The 26,554-nt window shown below is 37.1% G+C and overlaps 1 protein-coding gene across 1 annotated transcript; it reads left to right on the top strand.

The window, feature by feature from the left end:
• The first annotated feature begins 23,766 nt into the window (after positions 1-23,766).
• On the top strand, positions 23,767-24,380 carry LOC131617044 (kunitz type trypsin inhibitor 104-like). Its single transcript, XM_058888430.1, has one exon. It carries the CDS (start codon positions 23,772-23,774, stop codon positions 24,378-24,380), a length of 609 nt encoding a protein of 202 aa, XP_058744413.1. The 5' UTR covers positions 23,767-23,771.
• Positions 24,381-26,554: the final 2,174 nt, after the last annotated feature.

Raw genomic sequence — 26,554 nt, 5'->3', positions numbered from 1 at the left:
TGTACGTCATGGTGGCTTCGTCAATTTGTGGATCGGAGCAAGGAGTTTCGTGCACCGTCGTGAGCTTGAAGAAGAGAGGGCCTGATGCAATTGAATTGGGACGGTCACATTTCTAACCCTAATATCTTTTTTTAATTTAATTTTGATTTGATAATTAAGTTGAATAAACATCAATTAACATGGGTGAGTTTAATATGAGATTAATTGGGTTTAAATACTAAATAAAGTCTGATTAATGTGAAATGAACGTCACCATAGGACAAAATCTGGATCATAACGAAAATAATAATCTTGGGCCACAAATTCATTTTCTCACCCCACCTGAGCCCGCGTACCACTTTCCTTTTTGGCTGAAAATCTTCATAAAAACAAATCTGGGCCATAACCTTCTGGGCCTTTGCTGACTACACCATATTTTCTGATTAGCACCCCCTGTTTCACATGTAATTGATAGATTTTAGGTTTTGTCTTACTTAATTCGTTTTACCGCATTTTTTAGATAATAAAAAGCATATAAAAACCATAATTTTCTCATTAGATTTTTAGATAATAATGACATTTAGAATCATAATTTTTGTTCGATTTTAGGTAATAAAAATGACATAGAAAATAATATAAATACTAGTTTAGGCTTAGTAGCATTTAGGTTTTTTAGTACTAATTTTGACATTTAATTGAATTCTCCCTCATAAAAAACCCATAAAAATAGTAGTATTTTTTAGTTTAATTTCGCACTAATGTTTGAATTGCTTTTGTACTATTTCCATATCATTTTTGTGTAATTGTCATGTGATTTTTGTTACTTGTTTTTGGCCATATTTTTGGCCTACTTTGTTAATACCATTTTAATGCTCCTTTTAGAATTTAGTCACCATGTTAACATTAGACTTAGATTAGAATAACTTAGATTAGAGAATAGGTTAGTCCCCTTATTCATTATTTTTCTTTTTCAACATTAAAACATTAACAAATAGAGATGCGAATCACATTAAGAAAGTGATAGAGAAATGAGTGGGATTCATTCCCTAATCTGTTTCTCAATCACTTAGTGGCATAGAAATGAGTGGGATTCATTCCCTAATCTGTTTCTCGGTCACTACTTAATGGGAGAGAAATGAGTGGGATTCATTCCCTAATCTGTTTCTCAAACATTAATTAATGGGAGAGAAGTGAGTGGGATTCATTCCCTAATCTGCTTCTCGATCATTACATAATGGGATAGAAGTGAGTGGGATTCATTCCCTAATCTGCTTCTCGATCATTATACATTTTATGTGATTCTAATCGCAAAGTAAATTCCCTTAAAAAATACCCAACCAAAAACACTTAAAACATCTAATAAAGGCTCAAATTAAAACAAAGTGACGAAGTGGTGCGAAACCTTGTATTGGGTTTTGTTCATCATGTAGTTACATAAAAAACACAAACCCAAGATTCTTTTCTTTTGCCTTGTTAGGCACTTAAGAACAAGTTAAGTCCTTTCCAAAAGTAGGCGTATAAGTCTCCAAAGGTCGAGCATCGTGGATTGTGACCTTAACCTCTGTTCAACTAAAAAACACAAAACAAATGGAAACTATGGAGCCGAACTACGGTAGCTCTGATTCCTTTTAAGGGATACGTAGGCATTGGGTCGCGGGGCCTAAGCGAGCACACTTGTAAATAATCTTTCTTTTCCCTGTATTTCTTTTGCATTCATTCACATTTAGGCTTTAGACATAGATACACCCTTTAGATAGAAACAAACATAGGTAGATACCATCGAGTACGATGGGCGTGAGGGGTGCTAACACCTTCCCCTTGCGTAACCGACTCCCGTACCCTATTCTCTGGTCGAAAGACCTTGTTCTTATTTCGAGTTAGGTTTCCTGGTATTCCTTTCCCTCGATGGGATAAATATATTAGTGGCGACTCTGATTCCATTTTTCGCGGTAGCGACAATGATTAACCTCTTCTTTTTTTCTAAATCCTAATTCGTTATTCTTTTTAATCGAACCAATCGATTACGAGGGGTAACGATACAAATTAATCATTAAAAAATATCCTAATTCGTTATTAGTTATAATCAAATCAATTGATTAAAATTGGTAATGGTGCAACTTCAAATCTTTTAACTATGGCGATTGAATCTATTGATCGTTGCGGTTAATAATGCAAAATTAAACTCGGGTTGTACGCCCAAACCTTAAAATACTTTTCAAACCTTTCAAAACCTCAATATCAAACTACGGATTTTCATCCTCATTCAAAACTACGATAGGCTACTCAAAGGCCTCCAAAACCATATCAAATCAAATTTCAAACTCAAAGGGCGTACAACCCGTCCCCCGAACTACGTAGACTCTGATCCTCCCTAAGGAGGTACGTAGGCACTTGGCAACAAGGCGAGTCCCCTTCCCCATAAATCTCAATTTTCCCGATTTAAATTGTAAACCTTTTATTATGATAATTATTTGCCTTAACCCTGTTTGTCATCTTTCTTTATCTTTTTGCCACAAACCTTGACTCTACAATGCGAACCTTAGGAAAGGGTTTAGGGTGCCTAACACCTTCCCTCGACCCGAATATAGTATCTTACCCTGATCTCTTAACTGCGCGAGGTTTCCTATTCGCCTTGGTAGAATAGGTGGCGACTCTAAAAGCTAATTTTTAGGGCAGGTTGCTACAGCTGGCGACTCTGCTGGGGAAACACTATATTGGTGAATTACTATGCTCCTATAGGTTTTAGCGGGGTTTAGGTTTTTGGCGAAACATTTAGGTTTTTAGCAAATTCTTTTTAGGGTTTGGCTAATTTGCCTTTTTTAGGGTTTGTAATTATTATTATTTTTTTTTTGAAATTTGTTTATTTTTATCTAAAAATATTTAATTGTTTATGTTAATATGTTTATACTTATTTGTTTATGTGAATATATTTATATTTTATTGCCTGCTGTTATATTTTTATATGCACTGCTGGGTATATTATGTAGTGTTAAAACCTAAGTGTGGGAGTTATCCTTGAGATCAGGGGGGACTTGAATCGCCGACGAGTCTCATTGATAACTCCACTTGGAGTGGGTTGAGTATCCGGAAATGTCCAATACAAGGCTTGACCTTGTTGAGGGCAGGACTTGGTAGTCAGCTGATTTCTCCGAGAACCTACCCCAAAAATTCGAACCTCATTGGATAAAATGAGTTGTTCTAAAATCCGCAGAGACAAAAAGTCTCGAAGGCTACGAACGACCCCATGAGACCTTCTAGAACCCCCCATAAAAGGGTAGGCTCCCTAGAGCCGCTACGTCGAACCTATGAACTTATGAACCTAGGGCCTATGTGATTATGTGCTATATGTATATATATGTGTTGATCATTATTTTTTATTATTTCTTTTTTCCATTCATCATACATCATGTGCATTCTTGCATCATATCTTATTCAAAAAAAAAAAGAAAGAAAAAAAGGATATCATGCATATCATTCATGGCATACACATCATTTTCATGGCATTAAGAGAAGATTTCTCTTCTGTCTCCAGAACAAGGGATCATTGGGAAGGATAACCTAACATCCCGACCGTCTTATCAAACAGGATTTCAGCAAAAGAAATCAATGGATCAGCTGGAACAGAATCAAGCCGCCCTTCGTGAGGAAGTGGATCAACTGAAGGTCAATATGGAAGTGGTTAAAGGAGGTATGGCTCAAATGCTAGGGTTCATGAAGGCCCTCCTGGATAAACAAGAAAAAGCAAAAGAGGTTCAGTCTAGGGATACCCTGGTTCAGGATGAGATCCCCAATGACGAAAACCCGCCGCTAGGATTTGTTTCAGGCTTTGGCCCGGCTAAGGATAGACCTCAGGTCCGATCTGTTAGGAGAGCTATCCAATTCCAAGAGAAAGGAGAGACCTCTCAAGAAGGATTTGTCCCTCCTCCTCAAACGAAAGGGACGACCCGCACAGTTCGCGTTCCTGCTAACAATGTCCCTAAGGATGAAGATTACCTGGATCTACAATACGGAGTACAAGAGGTGGACAACACAGACCAAGCACCTCGGGCACAACAATCTGTTCCTAACTCTGGGGAAGACTCCAAGGACAGTGAACAAATCAAGGCACTAGAAGAGAGACTAAAAGTGGTAGAAGGATACGATGTCTTTGACGTGGATACCTTCGAAATGAGCTTGGTCTCAGACTTAACTATTCCACACAAATTCAAGATTCTCGACTTCAAGAAATACAAAGGACTCACATGTCCGAGGAATCACTTGCGCATGTATGTACGAAAAATGGCTGCTTATGCTCACGATCAAAAGCTGATGATACACTTCTTCCAAGAGAGTTTAAACGGAGCATCTATTGACTGGTATATGCAACTGGAGAAATCCTATATCAGAAGCTGGAATGATCTGGCTAACACATTTTTGAAGCAATACAAGTACAACCTGGACATGGCACCCAACCGGATGCAATTACAAAATATGTCACAGAAGAAGGATGAATCATTCAAGGAGTATGCCCAAAGGTGAAGGGAAATGGCTTCCCGAGTCCAACCTCCCCTAATGGAAAAAGAACTGGTGGACATATTTATGAGCACTTTGCAAGGACCGTACTACGACAAGATGGTCGGAAGCATATCTCCATGGTTCTCGGACTTGGTAGTCATTGGTGAGAGAATTGAAGATGGAATAAAAAATGGGAAGATACAAGGGGCACCCTCAGGTTCCTATCACACAAAGAAGTCATATGACGGAAAAAAGGAACCCAACACTGTGGGGGCAATTAGTCATGGCAATAAAACCCAGACCCACGGGTACCCACCCGAACCCGCCCTGAAGTTGACGGGGAAAACCCGTTTTTACTGGATTTGGGTTTGGGTTTTCCCCGATTAAAAAACATGGGGATGGGTCGGGTAATGGGGACACTAGTACCCACCCCGAACCCGTCCCCGAACCCGCCCCGTTTATTTCAATATGTACATTATTATTTATATTTCATAATTTATATTATTAAATATGTGGCTAATGTTTTAATAATTTGATTTGTATTTATTATTTTAAATATTTGAAATATATGTATGAAATTTTTTGAGATTGTTTTATTTTGTTATTTATAATGTAATTTGATTTTGGAAAAAGTAAATATTTTTATTAAAAATATTGATTTTACAAAATACATGGTGGCGGTGCGGGGATACCCGAACCCGTTAAGGACGGATTTGGGTTTTAATTCCCCATCCCCGTTTGGGTTTGGGGCGGGTAACGGGGATTGATTGGGGATTCGGGTTTGGGTTTGGGGGAGGTAAAAACCGTCCCCGACCCGCCCCGTTGCCATGCCTAGGGGCAATCATGGGTAATCAAACCCCAGTATCACAACAAAGGGATCAGCAAAAGCAACAGGGTGGCCAACGCCCCTGGAAGTCCAAGCCAAAACGATCATTTACCCCGTTGTACATGCCATTGTCTCAAGCTTTGCAACGTCTGCTCAGTCAGAACTTGGTAACTCTGCTACCTCCGTACTCAGCTCCAGCTAACCCCGCTCCCGGGTACAAGCATCATGCTGGGTGCTCTTATCATTCAGATAGTCCCGGTCATGATACAGAGGATTGTGGGCCGTTGAAGCACAAGATCCAAGATTTGATTGAAGAAGGGCTCATTGAGTTCGAAGATCCTCGCAAGTCTAATGCCATAGGTGGCTAGAAGGAGGATTTCGTAGATCATTAGTTTTGTTTTCATTCGCAATTTCTTTTCGTTTGTTTAAACATTAGTCTTACGACATATGCTATGTACTTTACAATAATCACTAATGCATTGCTTACGTTTGTCTTGATTTATTCCTAGTGTTCTCACTATATTCAAAACTATGTTTTTACTTGGTTTTCTCCTTTGTGATATTCAACTCTTGTTAAAGTCGTACACCTTTAGAGGGAGAATGATGAAAACGATACCACAATTTCATACATTACGCTTTCGAACAGACCGTGTTGACGATGTACAGGCATTTTTTTCAAATCCTAAATAAGGGAGATATAAGGATGTTAATCCCTCGTCAACCCCTTTGAGCCTAAAGAAGTAGGAGTTTTCCTTCATATAAAATAAAACCCTTCATACATAACCTGGGGTAGGGTAGTTGCTCAATTAACTTAATTATTCCAAGTTGTTCCTTTGAACATAATCACCGATGGTCCCCCGTCATCATTAAGTCCGGCAGTCAATATCCGCAAAGAAAAAGAGAAAGCAATGCAAAGGCCTGCTAAGTCAAAACCTATTAAGGAGACTTAGGCAAAATTGGGGCATCCCACTGACTGTAGTTTTAAAACGAATAGTTCAGGCAAAAGTTAGGGATAACAACGTCGAAAAGAGGTTACTATATACCTTCGACAAAAGGAAAATATTACAAGAAAGGAAGATGGCTGCCTTTGCAAATAAATCTTTGGTTTTTAAACCATCATGAACATCAGTATTCCCAAAGTCTTTTGGAGCTCAAACACATAGTTAACTGAGCATAGGAATGGAGAACATCACGAAGATGGGAATGGGTACAAATAAACTTTGAGCCACTATCCTTTGTTTCTTAAAACCGTGAACCAGGCCACGTTAAAACCCTTAAAAGTCCTAACTGAAGCATGGTTAGTTTGAAAGCATACCGTTACAAAAGGTATCCCGACTCCTTAAGGTCTACTATAACTCTTGAGTTGATATCACTTTCTTACAAAAAAAAAAGAACTTCGCTTTACTCAAAAAATGTTTTTAAACTTTCAAGACAGAATATAGTATCTTACCCTGTTTGTCATCTTTCTTTATCTTTTTGCCACAAACCTTGACTCTACAATGCGAACCTTAGGAAAGGGTTTAGGGTGCCTAACACCTTCCCTCGACCCGAATATAGTATCTTACCCCGATCTCTTAACTGCACGAGGTTTCCTATTCGCCTTGGTAGAATAGGTGGCGACTCTAAAAGCTAATTTTTAGGGCAGGTTGCTACAATAAGGTATCTCATGCTCAATTAAAATTAGCTTTTGAAGAACTACATAGAGATGCAACTGAAGCTTTCAAACTTTTGGCCTCAAATAAGAAAAAAATTTCATATCTTGAATCAAAAGTACTGTGATACATGTCATATTTTGCAAAAAGAAGTAAGAGATCTAAAGGCCAAATTAGATAAGGCTCTACAACCAAAAGTGACTTTTGCGGTTGATCCAAATAAGTTCAAAAGATCGTATACTCCTTTATATAGTAAATACACTTTTGTACCAAAAGAATCAACTAGCAAAACATCATATTTTCATCATATTACTTGTCACTATTGTTGCAAAAAGGGTCATACCATTGAAAAATGCAAATTTAGGAGGATTTTAGTTCATAAAGGAGTATTTCAATGGTTGCCTAAGTGCAACAATTTATGTACTCACTACCAAGGACCCAATGAAAATTGGGGACCTTCCACTCTAAATTAATTTTGCAGGAAAAGTGTCTTGACATTGCCGAAAGGTTGTGGTTCCTTGATAGCGGATGTTCAAGACACATGACGGGAGACATATCACTTTTTGTTGAGTTCCACACAAAGAAAAAGGGATATGTCACTTATGGAGACAACAATCGGGGGGCTATACATGGTAAAGGAAGTGTAGGTAACCCCTCTACCACAACTATAACTGATGAGTTACTAGTAGAAGGTCTTAAACATAATCTCTTAAGTATTAGTCAATTGTGCGACAAAGACTTCAAAGTAACCTTTACAAATTCTGGTTGCACAATAGAACATACTAAGAAAAGAGACATTATGTTTAATGGCATAAGAGTAAACAACATCTATATGCTGAATTTGGACAAAGTATCTAAGTCAAGTGCCAAGTGTCTCATTGCTCTAGGCGAAGACTCATGGCTTTGGCATAGACGCCTTGCCCACATAAATTTTGACTTACTTAATAAGGTTGTCACAAAAGACTTAGTAATCAGTTTACCAAAAATAAAGTTTTCAAAGGATCATCTATGTGATGCATGTCAAAAGGTGAAGCAAACAAAAACTTCTTTTAAATCAAAAAATGTGGTTTCAACATCACATCCTCTTGAACTTCTTCACATGGGTCTCTTTGGCCCTTCAAGGACTAAAAGCATAGGTGGAAACATCTATGGTTTTGTCATTGTTGATGATTACTCTAGATTTTGTTGGACAATCTTCCTACCTAGTAAGGATCAAACTTTTCAAGCCTTTACTCAATTTGCAAGGTTATGTCAAAACAAAATGAACACTAAGATAGTTGCAATCCGTAGTGATCACGGTGGAGAATTTGAAAACTATCTTTTTGAAAAATACTGTGATAAACATGGAATTGAACATAACTTTTCAGCTCCTAGAACACCGCAACAAAACAGAGTAGTTGAACGTAAAAATCGTGTTCTAGAGGAGTCGGCAAGAACAATGCTTAATGAGGGAAGTCTACCCAAATATTTTTGGGCTGATGCTATTAGCACCGCATGTTATGTTTTGAATAGGATACTAATACGTCCTATACTAAACAAAACACCATATGAATTATTAAATGGTAGAAAACCAAATGTGTCACATCTCCACGTATTCTGTTGCAAATGTTTTGTGTTAAACAACGGTAAGGATAACCTTGGGAAATTCGATGCTAAAGCTGATGAAGGCATATTTCTTGGTTACTCTCAATCTAGTAAAGCATATAGGATCTACAACAAAAGACTACTTATAGTCGAAGAGTCAGTTCATGTGTCCTTTGATGAATCTTACTCAAAATATGTCGAGAAAGGTATATCTTTTGATAGTGCAGACCCATCTACTGAAGACATTGTCAAAGAAAAGGAAGATGAAAGTGAAATTGTTGCAAAGGAAGATGCTAAGGAAGAGAAAGATGAATATCATGATAATGTTGAAAAAGAAAGCATCTCAAACAACGAAGAACTTCCTAAGGCCTGGACAAACGTAAAAGATCATCCAATCGACAATATAATAAGTGACATCTCAAAGGGCGTTACAACACGCTCCAAGATAAGTAACTTTTGTCATCATTTTGCTTTTGTTTCATAAGTTGAGCCGAAAAACGCAAAGGACGCATTACTTGATGAGCATTGGCGAATGGCCAAGCAAGAAGAATTAAACCAATTTAAACGGAATGATGTTTGGGACCTTGTCCCTCATCCGGGAGAACATCAAGTAATTGGTACTAGATGGTTTTTTCGTAACAAACTTGATGAAAACGGACTTATTACTAGAAACAAAGCTAGATTGGTAGCTCAAGGCTACAATCAAGAGGAAGGTATTGATTATGAAGAGACGTACGCTCCCGTAGCACGTCTCGAGGCTATTCCTCTCTTACTTGCTTATGCTTGCTCAAAAGACTTTAAACTCTTTCAAATGGATGTTAAAAGTGCCCTTCTAAATGGCTATATTAATGAAGAGGTCTATGTAGCTCAACCACCCGGTTTTGAAAATTACAAGTATCCAACACATGTTTATAAGTTGAAACATGCGTTATACGGTCTTAAACAAGCCCCTAGGGCTTGGTATGAACGTTTAAGCAAATTTCTACTTAGTCAAGGATACTTTAGGGGTAAAGTTGACACTACCCTCTTCATTAAAAGAAAAGATAAAGATATACTTTTGGTTCAAGTTTATGTAGATGATATTATATTTGGATCGACTAATGCAAAACTTGTCAAAGAATTTTCTAAGCTTATGCAGAGTGAATTTGAGATGAGCCTCATGGGAGAATTGAACTTCTTCCTTGGTCTACAAATCAAGCAACTTAGTCAAGGAAACTTCGTTAGTCAAACCAAGTATTGCATGGAATTGCTTAAGATATTTGGAATGAGTGAAGGAAAGGAGATTGACACACCCATGGCAACCAATAGCAACCTAGACAAGGATGAAAAAGGTAAAGAAGTTGATGTGAAATTGTACCGAGGTATGATAGGCTCACTATTGTATCTCACAGCTTCAAGACCGGACATTATGTTTAGCGTATGCATGTGCGCTAGATACCAATCATGCCCAAAGAAATCACATCTAAAAGCTGTAAAAAGAATTCTACGATATCTCTGTGGAACTACTACATATGGCCTATGGTATCCTAAGGGAAATGAATGCTATTTGGTGGGATTCTCCGACTCCGACTTTGCTGGATGCAAATCTGACAAAAAGAGTACCAGTGGGACATGTCATCTATTCTCAAATTCATTGATAAGTTGGCACAGCAAGAAACAAGTATCAGTTGCATTATCTACAGCTGAGGCAGAATATGTAGCTGCAGGAAGCTGCTGTGCTCAGATATTGTGGCTCAAGCAGCAGCTTATTGATTTTGGCATTAAGCTTGATCGAATACCTATTATGTGCGACAACACAAGCGCCATAAACTTAAGCAAGAATCCTGTTCTACACTCACGAACCAAGCATATCGAAATAAGGCATCACTTCCTAAGAGATCATGTAGAAAAAGGGGAAGTCATATTTGAACATGTAGAGAGCAAGAAACAACTAGCTGATATCTTTACCAAACCTCTTAGAACCGAGCCGTTCTTCAACATTCGAAGAGAATTAGGGATATTAGATATCTCTAATTTGAGCTAAACATGCTCTTTTTTTTGTTTATTTAATTATTTTAACTCTATTCTTTGATTATGCTCAAGATAACATTTCTCTTAGTATGGAGGTAGTACGCAATCAATCAAGGATCGTGCCACATTAACAAGAGGAATATACCTCATGTTACGTCATGATGACAAGATATCTGAAAGTTGAGAAAATGGTAACATGTTTGTTGTTCACTTCCAAAAATATTCTTGATGCTATAATATGATATCAATTAACATGTTTATAGTGACTTCATATATGATTCTCCATATATCTCATTTACATGTGTCTATTGCTCATCATTACTCATAATATATCATGTTTGGGCATGCCAATAATAGATCAAGCATATATCTTACATTCATAAGTCACTCCATTGCATTTCAAGCATTTGAAGCATTTTTGGTCGACCTCCTATGTTTTTGAGTCGACCTGCTGAAGCCTTTTTCTTAAATAACAAAAACATGACCAGTTACATCGACCTAGACCTGTTTTAGGTCGACCTATTCTGCATCATTTTTTCAATGCTTCTGTTAGGTCGACACAGACTTAGAGTAGGTCGACCTACTGAGTCATAAATGTCAAAAATTGGGTTTTTAGGTCGACCCGGCCCACTCTTCTACATACTTATGCATGCACTTTCATTCTTGCTCCATCTCAAACACTCTCTCTACGGCTAACCCTAATCCTCCAAGATCAAATTCCTCCAAAACTCATCTCCTTCACGCAATTCGTCTTCAACAATGGCTCCAAAGTCCAGAAAAGGAAAGGAAATTGCATCCGGCTCTTCATCTCATCTGGTAAGTGCTCTTGCTCTCGTTCATCCGGATTGTAAAGAAAACTTTGAAAAATGGCAGATGAAACAGAAAATTATTAAGCAATACGTCTATAACCCTAAGGTAGCCGACCGTATGAATATACCCGAAGTTACTAATCTGATTAAGCATCAAAATATTCATCCACTATTGGAATGCGACACTCCATACAGTGAGAATACTGTTAAGGCTTTCTATACTGGGTTACAAAAGGGGGAAGGTTGTTACTACAGGTTTAAGATGGGATCTCAATCGCACCTTGTTAACAAAAAGGTTTGGGCCAGCATCTTTGGCCTTACACTTGTGGGAGATGAACTTTGAGAAGACGGTGGTGTTCCGGCTAACTATGATCACTTGGCCTACATGAGATCAATCCTCAAAGACCCTTTCGTTATTGACAAACCAAATGAAAAAATTACAGCAGGGCACTTAAAGAGAGATCCTAGGCTTTTAAATTGGATCATCTCCAGAATTATTAGACCACGAGCGGGAGGATACTCTAGAGTTGAACGAAATGAAATTCTGTTAATGTATCTGCTTCAAAACAGAATGCGTGTGAACTGGCAAAATTTTCTCGCCACCAAGTTCTATGAGGTAAAGCAGAAAACTACTGCTCTATGTTATGGATCGATCATTCAGACAATTGTGAACCATTTTGGTATGAAACTTGATGGAATGTCTTACATTAGGATCAAACATCCTCAAGAGTTCTCTCAAACAACCTTGACCCTCATGGGCTATCACTGGGATCCAAATAGGCAAGCTTACTATCTCATCCAAAAAGGAACCAGAATTTGGTCACCTTGGAGGTCATGAAGAGGAAGGACATGATCTTGACATGCCAAATGATGATGATCACACCATGGAAGATGTTTCTCATGATGGGGATTCAAATTGGCAATATGTTCCTCCTTAAGAGGAGGAAATCCCTTGGGGATACACATCTCCACCTCAGCCGGTACAATCCAACATCATTTCTATGCTAGAAAACATGCAACTTCTTCAACAACAAAACTTTGAAGCACAACAGCTCCAGTTTCAGAATATGCAACTGCTTCAACAAGATCGCTATAATGAACAGCAACTTCAGTATGCAAACCTTCATCGCTTGGCTCAAGAGCACAAAAGCGATTTTGAGACCTTTGCCTCAAACATGACTGAACGACACAACCGCTTTGAAGAAACAGCAACTAATCGGCATGCTAGTCTGAGTCAAAGCTTCAACATTCTCAATAGATCCGTCCTCGACCTGCTGGAACAAGTTGAAGAGGATCGACCTCAAGGTTTCCAAAGAGGAAGAGGAAGACGGGGCAGACGTTAGAGAGCATTGCATCTCAGTAGCTCATTTCATTGCATTGCATTTCATTTCTATCATGTTATTGCTTCCTTTATTACTTGAACTTAAGCTTGGTTTGTAATTTTAAATATGCTTGGATATTCTACTTCTCTATTATTATGTTTATGTAAGATATTGTTTTGTTAAGATTATTCTGTTATTTTCCTCTATTACTCTTTTGTTGTCTATCTTTTGATGTTGTCAAAGGGGGAGATAAGTTGAGAGTACGGGGGAGCTTAGTACGGGGGAGCTTACGCTTACAAGTCCGGGGGAGCTTTCGTCATTCAACCAAATGTTTGCCATCATCAAAAAGGGGGAGTATGTAAGTACAAGCCTACAATCACATAGGAGTTTTCGATTCATGGCAAAGATCATAAGTGAACAAATACAAAAGCACAAGTGAATGACTCAAGGAAAAGCAAGTTGTTGGCTATCTAAGACACTTTAGGTCGACCTACCACATGCCTAGGTCAGCCTGTAAAGCTTCAGTTACTCAGCATATGGTTTTGCATCAGTTAGGTCGACCTAGATAATCATTAGGTCGACTCAAACTAAAGCAAACAAAGAAGATTCACTCCTGTCCTAGTTAAGTCGACTCACCCACGCCCCTAGGTCGACCTAAACTGAAGAAAAATCTCAAGAACATGTTTCAACTAATCTTAGGTCGACCTAAAGCCCCAACAGGTCGACCCAACTGGCAACAATAATAAATTGGTTGAATCTTCTCCACTTTGGTCGACCTAATCAATGAAGTAGGTCAACCTATCTCCTCAAAAATTGCCAAATTGTGTGTTTGCTCTGCATCAACGTACCAGCACCTATATATATCTTTTTATGTTAATTATTCATTTTCAACACCAACAAATGAAAGATACACAAAGGCTTCTCATCTTCGTTCTTCTTCTCAACTCCAACACAATTACACACAATCATTTTTGCGTTGAGAGTTTGCGATCAAGATCGATAATGTCCATGGAACGGAATTGAAGATTCCTAGTGGGTGAAGATTTGTGGGGTTTTGGTGAATAAAATCTGCGGATTTTGTCCTCCAAGATTGGTGAATTTTGGGGGGTTTTATCAAGAGACTTCATCAAAGATTCAGCTGAGTGTGAAGATTGAAGAACAAAGGTTCGAGCAATTCAAAACACTGCAAAAAGGGAATCAAAGTGAAGCTCTTGGAAGACACTTGATCTGGTTCAAGATCAAGGGGAAGATGATTCAAAGGATCACCATATTCGGTTTATCGTTATCGCTTTGTTATCTTCTTTGTATAAACTGTTTTCAATCATAATGAAAGACATCCCAATTCCCTTTTGGAATTGGGGGCAGATGTAGTCGTAGCGAGGACGATTGACGAACTTCCTGAACAAATATCATGTTCTTATTGCTTTTATCTTTTCGTTTACGTTTCCCTTATTTCTGGTCATAATTGCAAATTGATCAAAGCTTCAAGTGTTAAACTTGTGTGATAAGATTCTGCATAAACACCACAAGTCACCACACCTTGAATCATAATCAATTTGGACATTATCACCAAGTGTTTGATATATTGCTTCAACTATTATCAAGTCATTGCAAACAAAGTTAATCAAGCTAGTAGTTAAACGATTTACATTAGCTTAACTGATTGATCCTTAAGCTGTCTTTTCATCGTTAATCCTTAAATATTTTGTGCTTTAATCACATATTCGATTCTTTCAGTAGTGGTTCGGAATAGACGTGAGTCAATCCTGAAACGCTTTCGCCTAAACTTGAGTTAAATCCGAAAAATTCTAAGGCATCTATTCACCCCCCTCTAGATCCTTAAGCCTAGCGTCTAACACACATTACAAACATTTTTGAAAACAAAGTGAGCTAAGCAATTAAGAGCCCATGGATAACCATGGATACAAATGGTGCTCAAACCTTCCCTTTGTATAACTTACCCCCCGAACTCAATCTCTTTCAAAGGTCTTTCCTGTTCTTTTTGCCTTTCCTATTGGATAAAATAAAAGTCGGTGGCGACTCTTGCTATCCGCAACATTTCAAAAAGTCAGTTCTCCCACCGAGTTATAGGTAATATGTTTGTTGTCCACTTCCAAAAATATTATTGATTCTATAATATGTAATCAATTAACATGATTATAGTGACATCCTATGTGCTTCTCATCATTTCTCAATCACATATAAATTGTTCATCATGAGCATAATGTATCAAGTTTAATAATCACAACAATTAACATTGCATTTGATAGATTAAGCATACATAGTCAATTCTTGAGTATTTGTTGCAATCCATGCATTTTTAGTCGACCCAAACTGCCTATACGTCGACCTATTGAAGCTGTTTTTTAAAAAGGAGAAAATAATTGCCAGTTACGTCGACCTAATCTATCTCTAGGTCGACCTACTCTGCTGTCAATTAAAAGATGCAGCTACTGCTTCGCTTAGGTCGACGCAGACTTCTCTTTGGGTCAACGCACTGAGACTTAAGTTCCCAAATTTGGGCTTTTAGGTCGACCCGACCCATGCACTTTTATTCTTCATTCAATCATTCATAATACATCATCCTCTCCCTCAACCCTAATCTCTCCTACAGAAACCTAAAATCTTCTGGCATCAAACCTCTCAAATTCTAAATCAACATCATTTGCTTCAACATCTTCATTCAATCCATCTCAACATCATGCCTCCCAAGTCAAGAAAAGGAAAAGAAGTCGCATCCGGATCCGCCTCTCGACCGGTAAGTGCTCTTGCCCTTGTTCATCCAGATTGTAGGGCTGAATTTGAGAAATATCATCTGAAAAGGAAGATTATTAAGCAGTATGTGTACAACCCTAAGGTAGCCGACCGTATGAACATTCCAGAAATTACTAGTTTAGTTCAACATCAGAATATTGGTCCACTGTTGGAATGTGATACCTCATATAATGAGGATGTAGTTCATGCTTTCTATGCCGGTTTACAGACAGTTGATGGATGTAATTTTCGGTTTAAGATGGGCTCGCGCTCACACTTTGTTGATAAACCAGTTTGGGTGAGTATTTTTGGTCTTACCATGAGAGGTGATGAGTTTTGTATAGCGGATGGTGATTTTCCCGCAAATTATGATCATATGGCTTACATGCGATCAATTCTCAAGGACCTAACAGTTCTTGACAAGCCAAATGAAACCATAACTGCAGGGAATCTCAAGAGAAATCCTAGACTTCTAAATTGGATTATCTCTCGTATCATTCGACCACGGTCGGGTGGATACTCTAGGATTGAAAGGAATGAGATAATATTTATGTATTTGCTGGAAAATAGGACTCGTGTTCACTAGCCACACTTTCTGGCCAACAAATTCTATGAAGTCAAGCAGAAAACCACTGCTTTATGCTATGGATCTATAATCCAGAAGATAGTGAATCACTTCAGTATGATAGTTGATGGGCTGACATACATGAGAATCAAACCTCCTCAAGAATTCTCCCAAACCACCTTAACTCTTATGGGGTACCACTGGGACCCAATGAAGAAAGCATACTATCTAATTCAAAAGGGCACCGAAAAGATCATCTACAACTATGACGATCCTGCTGAATTAGGTCCACAAGGAGGAAATGAAGAAGAAGAACCTGAATTAGACATGAATATTGATGTAGATCATGTCATGAAAGATGTTCCTCAAGATGTCAACTCAAATTGGCACTATGTACCACCTCAAGAAGAGGAAATCCCTTGGGGGTATACAGCTCCGCCACAACCTGATCAATCTAGTATCATCACCATGCTGGAAAATATGCAGCTTCTTCAACAACAACGCTATGATGCGCAACAACTACAGTTTGAGAATATGCAACAACTCCAACAAGAGCGCTACAATGAGCAACAAATTTAGTTTGAGAATCTGCAGAGATTAGCTCAGGAGCATAAAAGTGACTTTGAAACGTTTGCTTCCAATCTCACTGAAAGACAAAACATGTTTGAGGAAACGGCAAACAATCGTCATGCAAACCTGAGTCAAAACTTCAACATTCTCAATAGGAGTGTTCTTGAACTACTTGAGCAGGTTGAAGAGGATCGTCCTCAACGATTTCAAAGAGGAAGAGGTGGCCGCTACAATGGGAGAGGAAGACGTTAGGAGAGCATTGCATTCCATTAGTCCATAGCATTGCATATCATATCATATCATATCACTTTCTTATGTTTGTTTTATCTTGACTATATCGATGTTTTGTAATTGTGACCTACTTTAACTTTGGCCATTATAATCTAGTATGTTCTTTTTATCTTGATTATTATTATTCTGTGTTCTTTCTCATATTACCCTCCTTGTTTCATTTTTGATGTTGTCAAAGGGGGAGTATGAGAGTATGAGAGTACGGGGGAGCTTACGCATTAAAGTACGAGGGAGCTTATATCAGATTACATCATTCAAACAATGTTTGCCATCATCAAAAAGGGGGAGTATGTAAGTGCAAGAATATACTCATCAATAGTTTTTGATTCATGGCAAACATCTTCATTGAACAAATATCAAGCTACAAGTGAATGATATAAGGAAAAGCAAGATTTTGGCACTTTTGGACATCTTAGGTCGACTCAACACAAGCCTAGGTCGACCTGGAATACAACATCCATCTTGTGGAAGAAATTGGTCCAGTTAGGTCGACCCATTTTGTCTCTAGGTCGACACAAATTGAAGGAAGCTAAAAGGTTTCACTTCTGCTTCATTTAGGTTGACTCAACCAACTGCCTAGGTTGACCTAGAATACTACATCCATCTTGTGGAAGAAATTGGTCCAGTTAGGTCGACCCATTCTGTCTCTAGGTCGACGCAAACTGAAGGAAGCAAAAAGGTTTCACTTCTGCTTCATTTAGGTCGACTCAACCAACTGCCTAGGTCGACCTAAAACTGATGAAAATCAAAAGAACCAAAGTCACCTGATTTTAGGTCGACCCAGAGTCCCATCAGGTCGACGCAACTAAAGACAACTAGCAAACTTCTGAATCTGTTCCATTTGGGTCGACCCAAGCAATCGAGTAGGTCGACCTATCACCCCAAAATTTACCAAATTATGTGTCTGCCTTCAGCCAACTGTGCTAGCACCTATATATATCATTTTCAGCTAATTATTGAAGTCAACACCAACAACTGAAAGATACATAAAGTCTACTCATCTTCTATCTTCTTCTCAACTCCAACATAATTACACATAACAATTCTTATGGTGAGGGTTTGTGATCAAGATTGATAACGTCCATGGAAAGGAATTGAAAGTTCCTAGTGGGTGAAGATTTGTGGGGTTATTGGTGAAGAAAATCTGCGGATTTTGTCCTCCAAGATTGGTGAATTTTGGAGGTTTTTGTCAAGAGGCTTAATCAATAATTCAGCTGAGTGTATAAGTTGAAGAACAAAGTTTCAATCAATTCACAACACTGCATAAAAGGAATCAATGACAAGCTCTTGGAAGATACTTGATCTGGCTCAAGATCAAGGGGAAGAAGCTACAAAGAATCAACATATTCGGTTTATCATTATTGCTTTGTTATCTTCTTGTATAAACTCTTTTCAATCATAATGAAAGACATCCCAATTCCCGTTTGGAATTGGGGGCAGATGTAGTCGTAGCGAGGACGATCGACGAACTGCCTGAACAAATATCGTGTTCTTTATCGCTTTTATCTTTTCGATTACGTTGTGCTCATTTCTGGTTATAATCGCAAATTGATTAACGAATCAAAGTGTTAAATTTGTGTGATAAAATTCTGCAAACACATCACAAGTCACCACACATTGATCCACAACTCAATTTGAGTATTATACACCACGTGTTTGATATATTGCTTCTTTCATTAATCAAAGTCATTGGAAACAAGCTTATCCAAGTTAAACACTTAAACGATTTATTGTAGCATAACTTGTTGATTCTCTAATAGTATTTCCATCTTAACATCATAATCAGTTTGTGGTTTAAAAACATATATGATCCTTCCCGTAGCGGTTCGGAATAGACGCGTGTCGATCCCTAAACGCTTTCGCCATATTTTTAAAGAAAAATACGAATAAATTCTGAAGTATCTATTCACCCCCCCCCTCTAGATACGTAAGCCAAACGTCTAACAAAAAGGACTGCAAATTCAAGATTACTCATGATCTAGTCTCAATCTCCTCCAGAGATAAGGTCCTAAGATCATCCAAAGAATCCACATTACCTGCCACCTCTTTTAAACTGTCACTACGAGAATAAAGGTTACCAAACACCCATTTATTCTAAGCTTTTAGGCCCAATTTGAGATCTTTTAGTTTCTCCAACAAATTAAAATCTTGCCAACCATGGATCTCAGAACCAGTCAAAGTCGCGTATACTAGTTCGAGAAAGTTATCATGAGATAACCAATGATTATTGAATCTAAAAGGCTTAGGACACCACACCTAATTGACATACTTAAGGATGAAAAGACAATAACGTGAAATATCCCTACTAAGGGCCCACTGGGACACCTCACCCTAATGATCCCACCACCCGTTAGAAACCAAAATTAGTCTGCTAGCATCCCAACCATTGGGTTGAAACCAATGAATTTTCTTTCTAAGAGAAGTAAGTTAATTAGCTCCATTTGAGAGATAAAGTTAAAAAACTCCAAGATATCCACATTCTTAGAGGAACTGGAATGGTGTCTGTAACACCCTTCTAAACCCCCGATAAATTAAATAATATTTTCAGAGTAAACATGTAATTAAGAGCGTTACAATTATCTCATATAAAATAAAACATCTGTCATGCTGTTCTGAGGAACATAAACAATTGCAAACATGTTTAAAACACAGCGGAATACTTTATTAGTTGAATAATCAAAATCATCATCTACCATGTTTAAGGCATAACCAACATTATTCAACAACAAAACCAAAACTAGAGTTATCATCCGACTCTAGACACACCCGTCCCCCAGTGTTACAAGACCAGAGCATGACACCGACACAACCGAACTAAACGAAGTAACTCTACGAGTTATCCTCACCCAGCACAAGCCGCTAATCCTTAATCTGAAAAATAGTCAACAGTAAGGGTGAGTCTCATTCGCAATTAAACAATGTTATCAGTTCATAAACGATAAAACATCAACAGTATAATATTCACCCAACATCGACATATATTCAGGCTATACACACATACATCAAACACACAACATTATAACATTGGACAACTTCCATTCATGTTATAATGAACCAAACACCTAATGCAATGCAACTACATGCATGTGGTACCAATCATGGGACGAACCCATCTCACCGATCCACCATCGTCAAGGATACAGCGACACCCACTCACTAATTCCACACAATGGGAATTAGCTATCACTGATCCACCATCGTCAAGGATTAGCCACATAATGATTATGAAATTCATGTATCAACCATAACATGCTCATCATCCACATAGACCAACCAATGTCATAATCATCAACCAATATAGTAATCAATAGCCACACACACAGTTATGTTATTCCCAACCAAATAGAATACATATTTTACATCAGCAATATATGTATAACAACACCAATTACAACCACAACATCATAACAGATATAACATCCACCACACAGTGCAACAACAATAGCACCTCTCACAATCGTGTATCAAGTACAACAAATCAACCCAACAACAACAGAGCATTTACGTCACCATTCATCAAAACACATGATAACCATATTTACCATGAACAACATCCATTTGCATAACAAGCAGGAGCAATCACATTATAACAACACATATCATTGCACATATTCAATTATGCAACCAACAATTCATTGCACCTCATCAATTATGCAAAACAAGAATAAACCACATTTGGAGAAAACGATACTTTTCAAAATAAAATCAAGTTATTGTTGTTTTATTTATTTCATATGGTAGAGCATTCAATTTAAGGAACAACGTCCAAAACGGCGTCTAAAACGGATTTACGGTTCAAAAGATACAAATTTTTGAAAATAAATATTTTTCGTAAAGGCTGCAGCGTAACGGATTACGAAAAGGCGTAACGGGTTACGAACAACAATTTTTCAAAAAAAGCTTCAGCCGTAACGGGTTACGAAAAGGCGTAACGGGTTACGAAAATAATTTTCAAAAACAGTTTCAGCCGTAACCGGTTACGAACAACACCGTACCCGGTTACGAACTCGTAACCAGCCCAAAAACCCCATTTCTCACAGCCGTAACCGGTTACAAGTCCGACCGTAACCAGTTACATCACCTGTAACAGCAAAAAAAAACACTTTTGACAACAACTTATTTCCATCCAACACAACCCAAATCGAATCATTTCGACCATACACGAAAAACATAATTAATTCACAATCATTCCATGTTATTTCATGCCTCAACAACACATCCAAACATAATCAAACATCACAACAAGCATTTACACATAATTTATCATTTTGAGCCTGAATGTCAAAACCCCAACCTAGAACATACTTCTCTATTGAGTCAATACCATACAAATCTTAATCCTATCATCTACAACCCGATAATAGAGGTTAATCGGAAGAGTCCCCCCTTACCTTAGCCAAGAATATGGACTTTTCCCCTTCTTCTCCATCAAACCCGTAAGCCCTTTTTCTCCAAATTCAGCAAGAATCGCCAATCTTCAAACTCACTTATCTCCCTCTTCGAGAACCTCCATGACACGAATTAATATATCAAATCGAAGGAAATTTCGTGTAGAATCCGAATCCTCGAGAATTACCTGATTTGGAGTTACGAGCAGGAAGTTATGACCCATTTTGTGAAGGCTACCAAATAGTTGCGAAAATAGCTTTTGCCCATGAGTTCTCTTCTCTCCCTCTTAGATTTACCTCCTATATTTCTCAATTTCCTCTTATTTTCTTGTTTTATGAAAACATAACATAATTTAGTATTGGGCTCCTTCACACTAACACCCCCACATTACTAACTCCACCAATGACCCAACACTACATTTTATTATTTCTCCCAACATAATTCCAATAAAATGCTAATTCAAATTAATTAATTAAAACTTAATTAAATTAATTAAATAAGAAATTTTGGGATGTTACAGTGTCCCACTCTTGCCCTTTCTTCAGAAGAACGTAGAGAATTAAAATTACTCAAAACACACCAATTGACACTTACTAAACTCACTCTATGAGTAGACAAATCAATCAGCATAACTCTCTTATCAATTAGCTAGGGAACACTTGGAATAAACATTAACAATATAACACAAATTGTTAGGAGCCTCCCCTCTAAATAAACACCTAAGAAATCAAGACTAAAGAAAGAGAATAAAGATTTACCTTTCGAACCACCAAATCAACAATAAACCACCACTACTTTCAACATAATTGGACAAAATCTCCACCCATGTAAATAATTACCCACAAGGAATGGATAAGGGAATATTAGATCTCAAAAACTTTTGTTTTTTGGTTTGCCATGAAAAATCAATGATTTAGACAAAATAAACTCCCTAACCTTACTCTTTTTAATCCGATCCCCAAACCGATCAAACCAACATATGTGAGAAACCCTTGGAGGGTCATGGAAGAAGAGTGAAAAATGTGTTTCATGGATTGGTATTCTTTTTGTAAAAAGAAAAAAGTGAAAGTGGGTAAATTAGGTGTTGTGTGGTTAGCTACAATGTGGATTCTTTGGATTACTAGGAATGGGATATGTTTTCGTAATGAAGGTTGGGATGTGAATAATACGTTATGGAAGATTAAATCTTTGATATGTAAATGGTCTTTTATTGGAGAAATTACTCATCCCATTTGTAGCTTTTCGGAGTTTAACAAGGATCCGTTGTTATTCCTTTCGTAAATCTAATTGGTTTGTAATTTCTTTTTGGCGGGGTTTTCCCATTTTCTGTGTAATCAGATATTGAGAACATTTAGTTCTCCGTTTTAATAAAATCTTGCTTACACAAAAAATATGTGAGAAACCCTTGTCAACGTGACACACCATTCTAAATTTGCCTTGACTTAAAAATTATTTATTTATCATTAAAAAAGTTCATTTGCAACTAAAATAAATCATGTTAGGTTACATTAATTTTAGAGAGTATATTTATTTTCTTTTCATATTTTTTAATTTAATATTGTACATAACAAAAAAAAAATATGGTTAAATATGTTTTTCGTCCCTATAAATAAGCCAATATTTAATTTTAGTTTCTAAAAAATTTTCTTTAATGAATGATCCTTCTAAAATTTTTATTTATGTAGTTTTAATCCCTACTATTTTCTAAAATTTTGAATACTGTTTAATTGTCCTTTAATTTTTAAATTTTTAAATAGTTTTTTTATACATGTTTAGAATACTATAAAATATTTATTTACCAATCTTTATAATTTTTTAAAATGAGAAGAATTAAATATGAATTTTTCAAATTTCAAAAATTAATTATATAAATAATGAAAATCTTGACTTAGAAATTAAATTTTGAATTTTTTTTTTTCAAGAAACTTTTTAAAATGTTCTAAACATGTCTGCAAAATAATTAATAAAAATATTTATTAGTTTAACCGTAGGGACTAAAACTACATGCATAATGTAGAAACACCGAAATAAATCATTTGTTTTTATAGGGATCCAAAACAAAATTTAGTATTTTATAGGAAACAAAACATATTTAACAAAAAATATATTATTTATTATTTCCTCCTTGCTTCTTATGACAGCGATAATAATAATAACATGGAATTGAAAATGCAACTAAAATTATAAAATGTTGTATGATTTTGGCCAAAGTGGAGAGAGAGTACGAGTAGAAATTGAAAAGGCAATAGTTTTTTTTTGTCATAAACATATTTCATTGGACGATTGCAACAAGGAAAATTTCACCATTTTGCTTTTTATTTTTTCCATGAGTACAAAATTTGCCCGATCCCTAGAAACAAACAAATTAAGTGTTTATCCTTAATAGCTTGTATTTAACCCAAAAGATACAAGTTACAAATATTCCATGCATTCACGGAAACATCCCTCTCCTATAAGTACCTTGTCTTGCAACCAACTACAAAACACAACAACTAAATCCATAATTACTTACGACAAGTAACAACAATGTCAACCAGATTCCTCACCGTATTCATCCTTGCTCATGTCTGGCTTTTGATGGCAACAACACCAACAGCTCAGTTTGTGATGGACACAAGCGGCGAACCCGTTGAGGGCGATGAAGAATATTTCATTAGGCCTGCTATCACGGGCAATGGAGGAGGTTCTACATTGATCACCGGAAATGCGCTGTGCCCTAGGCAAGTTGGTCTTGACAACACTGTTTCGGCAGTAGGCGTCGCTGTGAAATTCATTCCTTTTGCCACCCATCACGATTTTGATGACTTAAGGTTTAATAGAGACGTGAGAGTAACATTCCAAACTTCCTCAGGTTGTGCACAATCAACAGACTGGAGATTGGGAAAGAAGGACGCTACGAGTGGAAGGAGGCTAATTGTCACCGGAAGAGATGATAGTACAGCTGGATCATATGGTAACTTCTTTAGGGTTGTGCCAACACAAACTGTTGGTATCTATAACATTCAATGGTGTCCTACAGAAGTATGCCCTAGCTGTAAGTTTGACTGTGGGACTGTTGGTGTTATTCGTGAGAATGGAAAGATTCTGTTGGCCTTGGATGGTGGTGCACTTCCTGTTGTGTTCCAGAAAGAATGATTATTAGTAGAATGGTGAAGGTAGTTTTTGTGGTGTGTTTACGTATACTCTTGCTTTTCAATAAATATGGAATATGTGGTTCATTTTATTTTAATTAATATCATGAAAGGAGGTAGGGTTGCATGTATTCTGTCATGGAATAAAGGTTCGTTTGAGTATGTGTATACTCTTTATTAAGAATGAACAAGTTGGATCCAGTGTAGTTTATTTATCGTCATCTTCTAATGATGCTCCTATTTTAAATCCAACACTAAGGCTATGTTTGGGAGTTTGGAGGGGAGGGGAGGGGAGGGGAAGGTTTCCAAAAATAAAATTTTAAAAAAATATAGGAAAATATTTGACATTTTTTGAAAAAATGATTTTGTTTAGAATGATAAAAGAGTCATTATCATTAATAAATTTTTAATTTTCATAATACTATAACAACCTAAAACATATTTGAAAAATTTATGTAAGCCCTTCAAAACCCTCCTACAATACAATTTTTGAGTTCCCCCATTTTATGGGGTTTTTGGTGTTATGAATAAACTCAAACCCTCCAAAACTCTCCTATCCAAAACCCTTTTCACCCAATTCTTCCTATTTTTCAAAGCACTCCCATCCCTTCCCCTCCAAACTCCCAAACATAGCCTAAGGAAACGTTATATTTTGTGACTCTGACATATAAGAAATGCGTACTTAATGATGATTATTCCTCTTCATGTTAAAAAAATGTTATTCCTGCTTGAAATAACAATTTGGTGAGGCGCTAATAGAGCTCGGTGTAGAATTTCTCCGGTGAGGTGACAAGAGTCTCCAGATGACGGAGATGAGAGTGCATCTATAAGATTAACACTTTAATGTGTAAGTAAGTGAAATCAATAAGATATAATGTTTGATTTCAATTTTTTCTACAACTAAAAATAATTATAAATGTCATGTAGTTTTTCACTATGCTAAGCCCACCAATCTTGTGTGTATTAGGGGAAAACATAGATTTGGGTCAGTTTGGGTTTGGATTCAAAACCCCAAATTGACTCAACCCTCGGTTGAGAAGTTTTGACCCACTTTTGATTGGTTCAGCCATCAATATATTTAGTTTTGGTTTATTTGAGATCTTGGCTTGCAATTCAGTTTTCTCGAGTGCAATTATAATTGGACTAATATGAAGATCAATCAAGAACTTTTATTGTTTTTTCTACTTTTTAAAAACATAGTTACTAAATAATTGATTATTTTTATTTAAAAAAATGAGTTTTTTTCGATAAACACTTATATTAAACGCACAAGGGGTGCAATCCAATAAAAAAGAACAAAACAATAAAGAAAGAAACCGACACACAAAGCCACAAGCAAACAAACTTAGGCGCCTAAAAACGCACAAGGATTGACAAACCAAACCTCTTTCGTGCCAATTCTCCTACCCTTAGCAATAATAGAAAATCAATCCCAACCAAAATTCTTAATAAGTATCAAAATTTCGGTGGGGTTCCAAATACTATCATTAAAAACCACTTTATTTCTACCCAACCAAATACACCAACAAACCAAAAGCCAAAAGAAAGCAATGAAGGTAGGTTTAATAACCCTACACAATTTGGCACGATAGAATTCCACCACTCCAAACCCCAATTCACCCCCTTGAAAACCAACCGCCACCCCCACATCCTCATCCAAACCCAACCAAGCAAACACCTCCTTTGAAACAATCTTCGCATGAACACAAAAAAGAAAAAGATGATCCACCGATTCCGCCTCCAACCCACACAAAGGGCATAACTTGTCAACAAGAATCCTTTTCATACCTCGAGAGCAAAGCGCCATACGGCTAGGTAACACATTAAACAAAAATCTCCAACCAAATACTTTCACTTTACTAGGCACACAAGCTTCCCATAATCTTTTTAACTCAAACAAACTCACACAATCCAAAACAACTTCCGAACACCTCAAGAAATAAATCCACCTATAGCTATTTTTAACCGAAAAACCATCTACATGCCTCCACCAAATCCACCTGTCAATCACCCCCAAAGTTGGTGACACCCCCTCCAAAAGGGTCAACAACTCATTCCGTTCACAAATTAAATCCTCCTCTAAAGTTTCCTCCACTATCCCCAAATATCACCTCCACACATTAGCCACCCAAACTCCCATATTGGCAACACAAGAAGAGGAAGAAGAAGAAGAAGAAA

The sequence above is a fragment of the Vicia villosa genome, linkage group LG7 (genome assembly GCF_029867415.1).
Source record: "Vicia villosa cultivar HV-30 ecotype Madison, WI linkage group LG7, Vvil1.0, whole genome shotgun sequence".
NCBI classification, from domain to species: Eukaryota; Viridiplantae; Streptophyta; class Magnoliopsida; order Fabales; family Fabaceae; genus Vicia; species Vicia villosa.
This window is presented reverse-complemented; position numbering and strand designations above follow the sequence as displayed.

Excerpts from the sequence above, each read along its gene's own strand:
- LOC131617044 (XM_058888430.1), top strand. The coding sequence starts at position 23,772 with ATGTCAACCAGATTCCTCACCGTATTCATCCTTGCTCATGTCTGGCTT.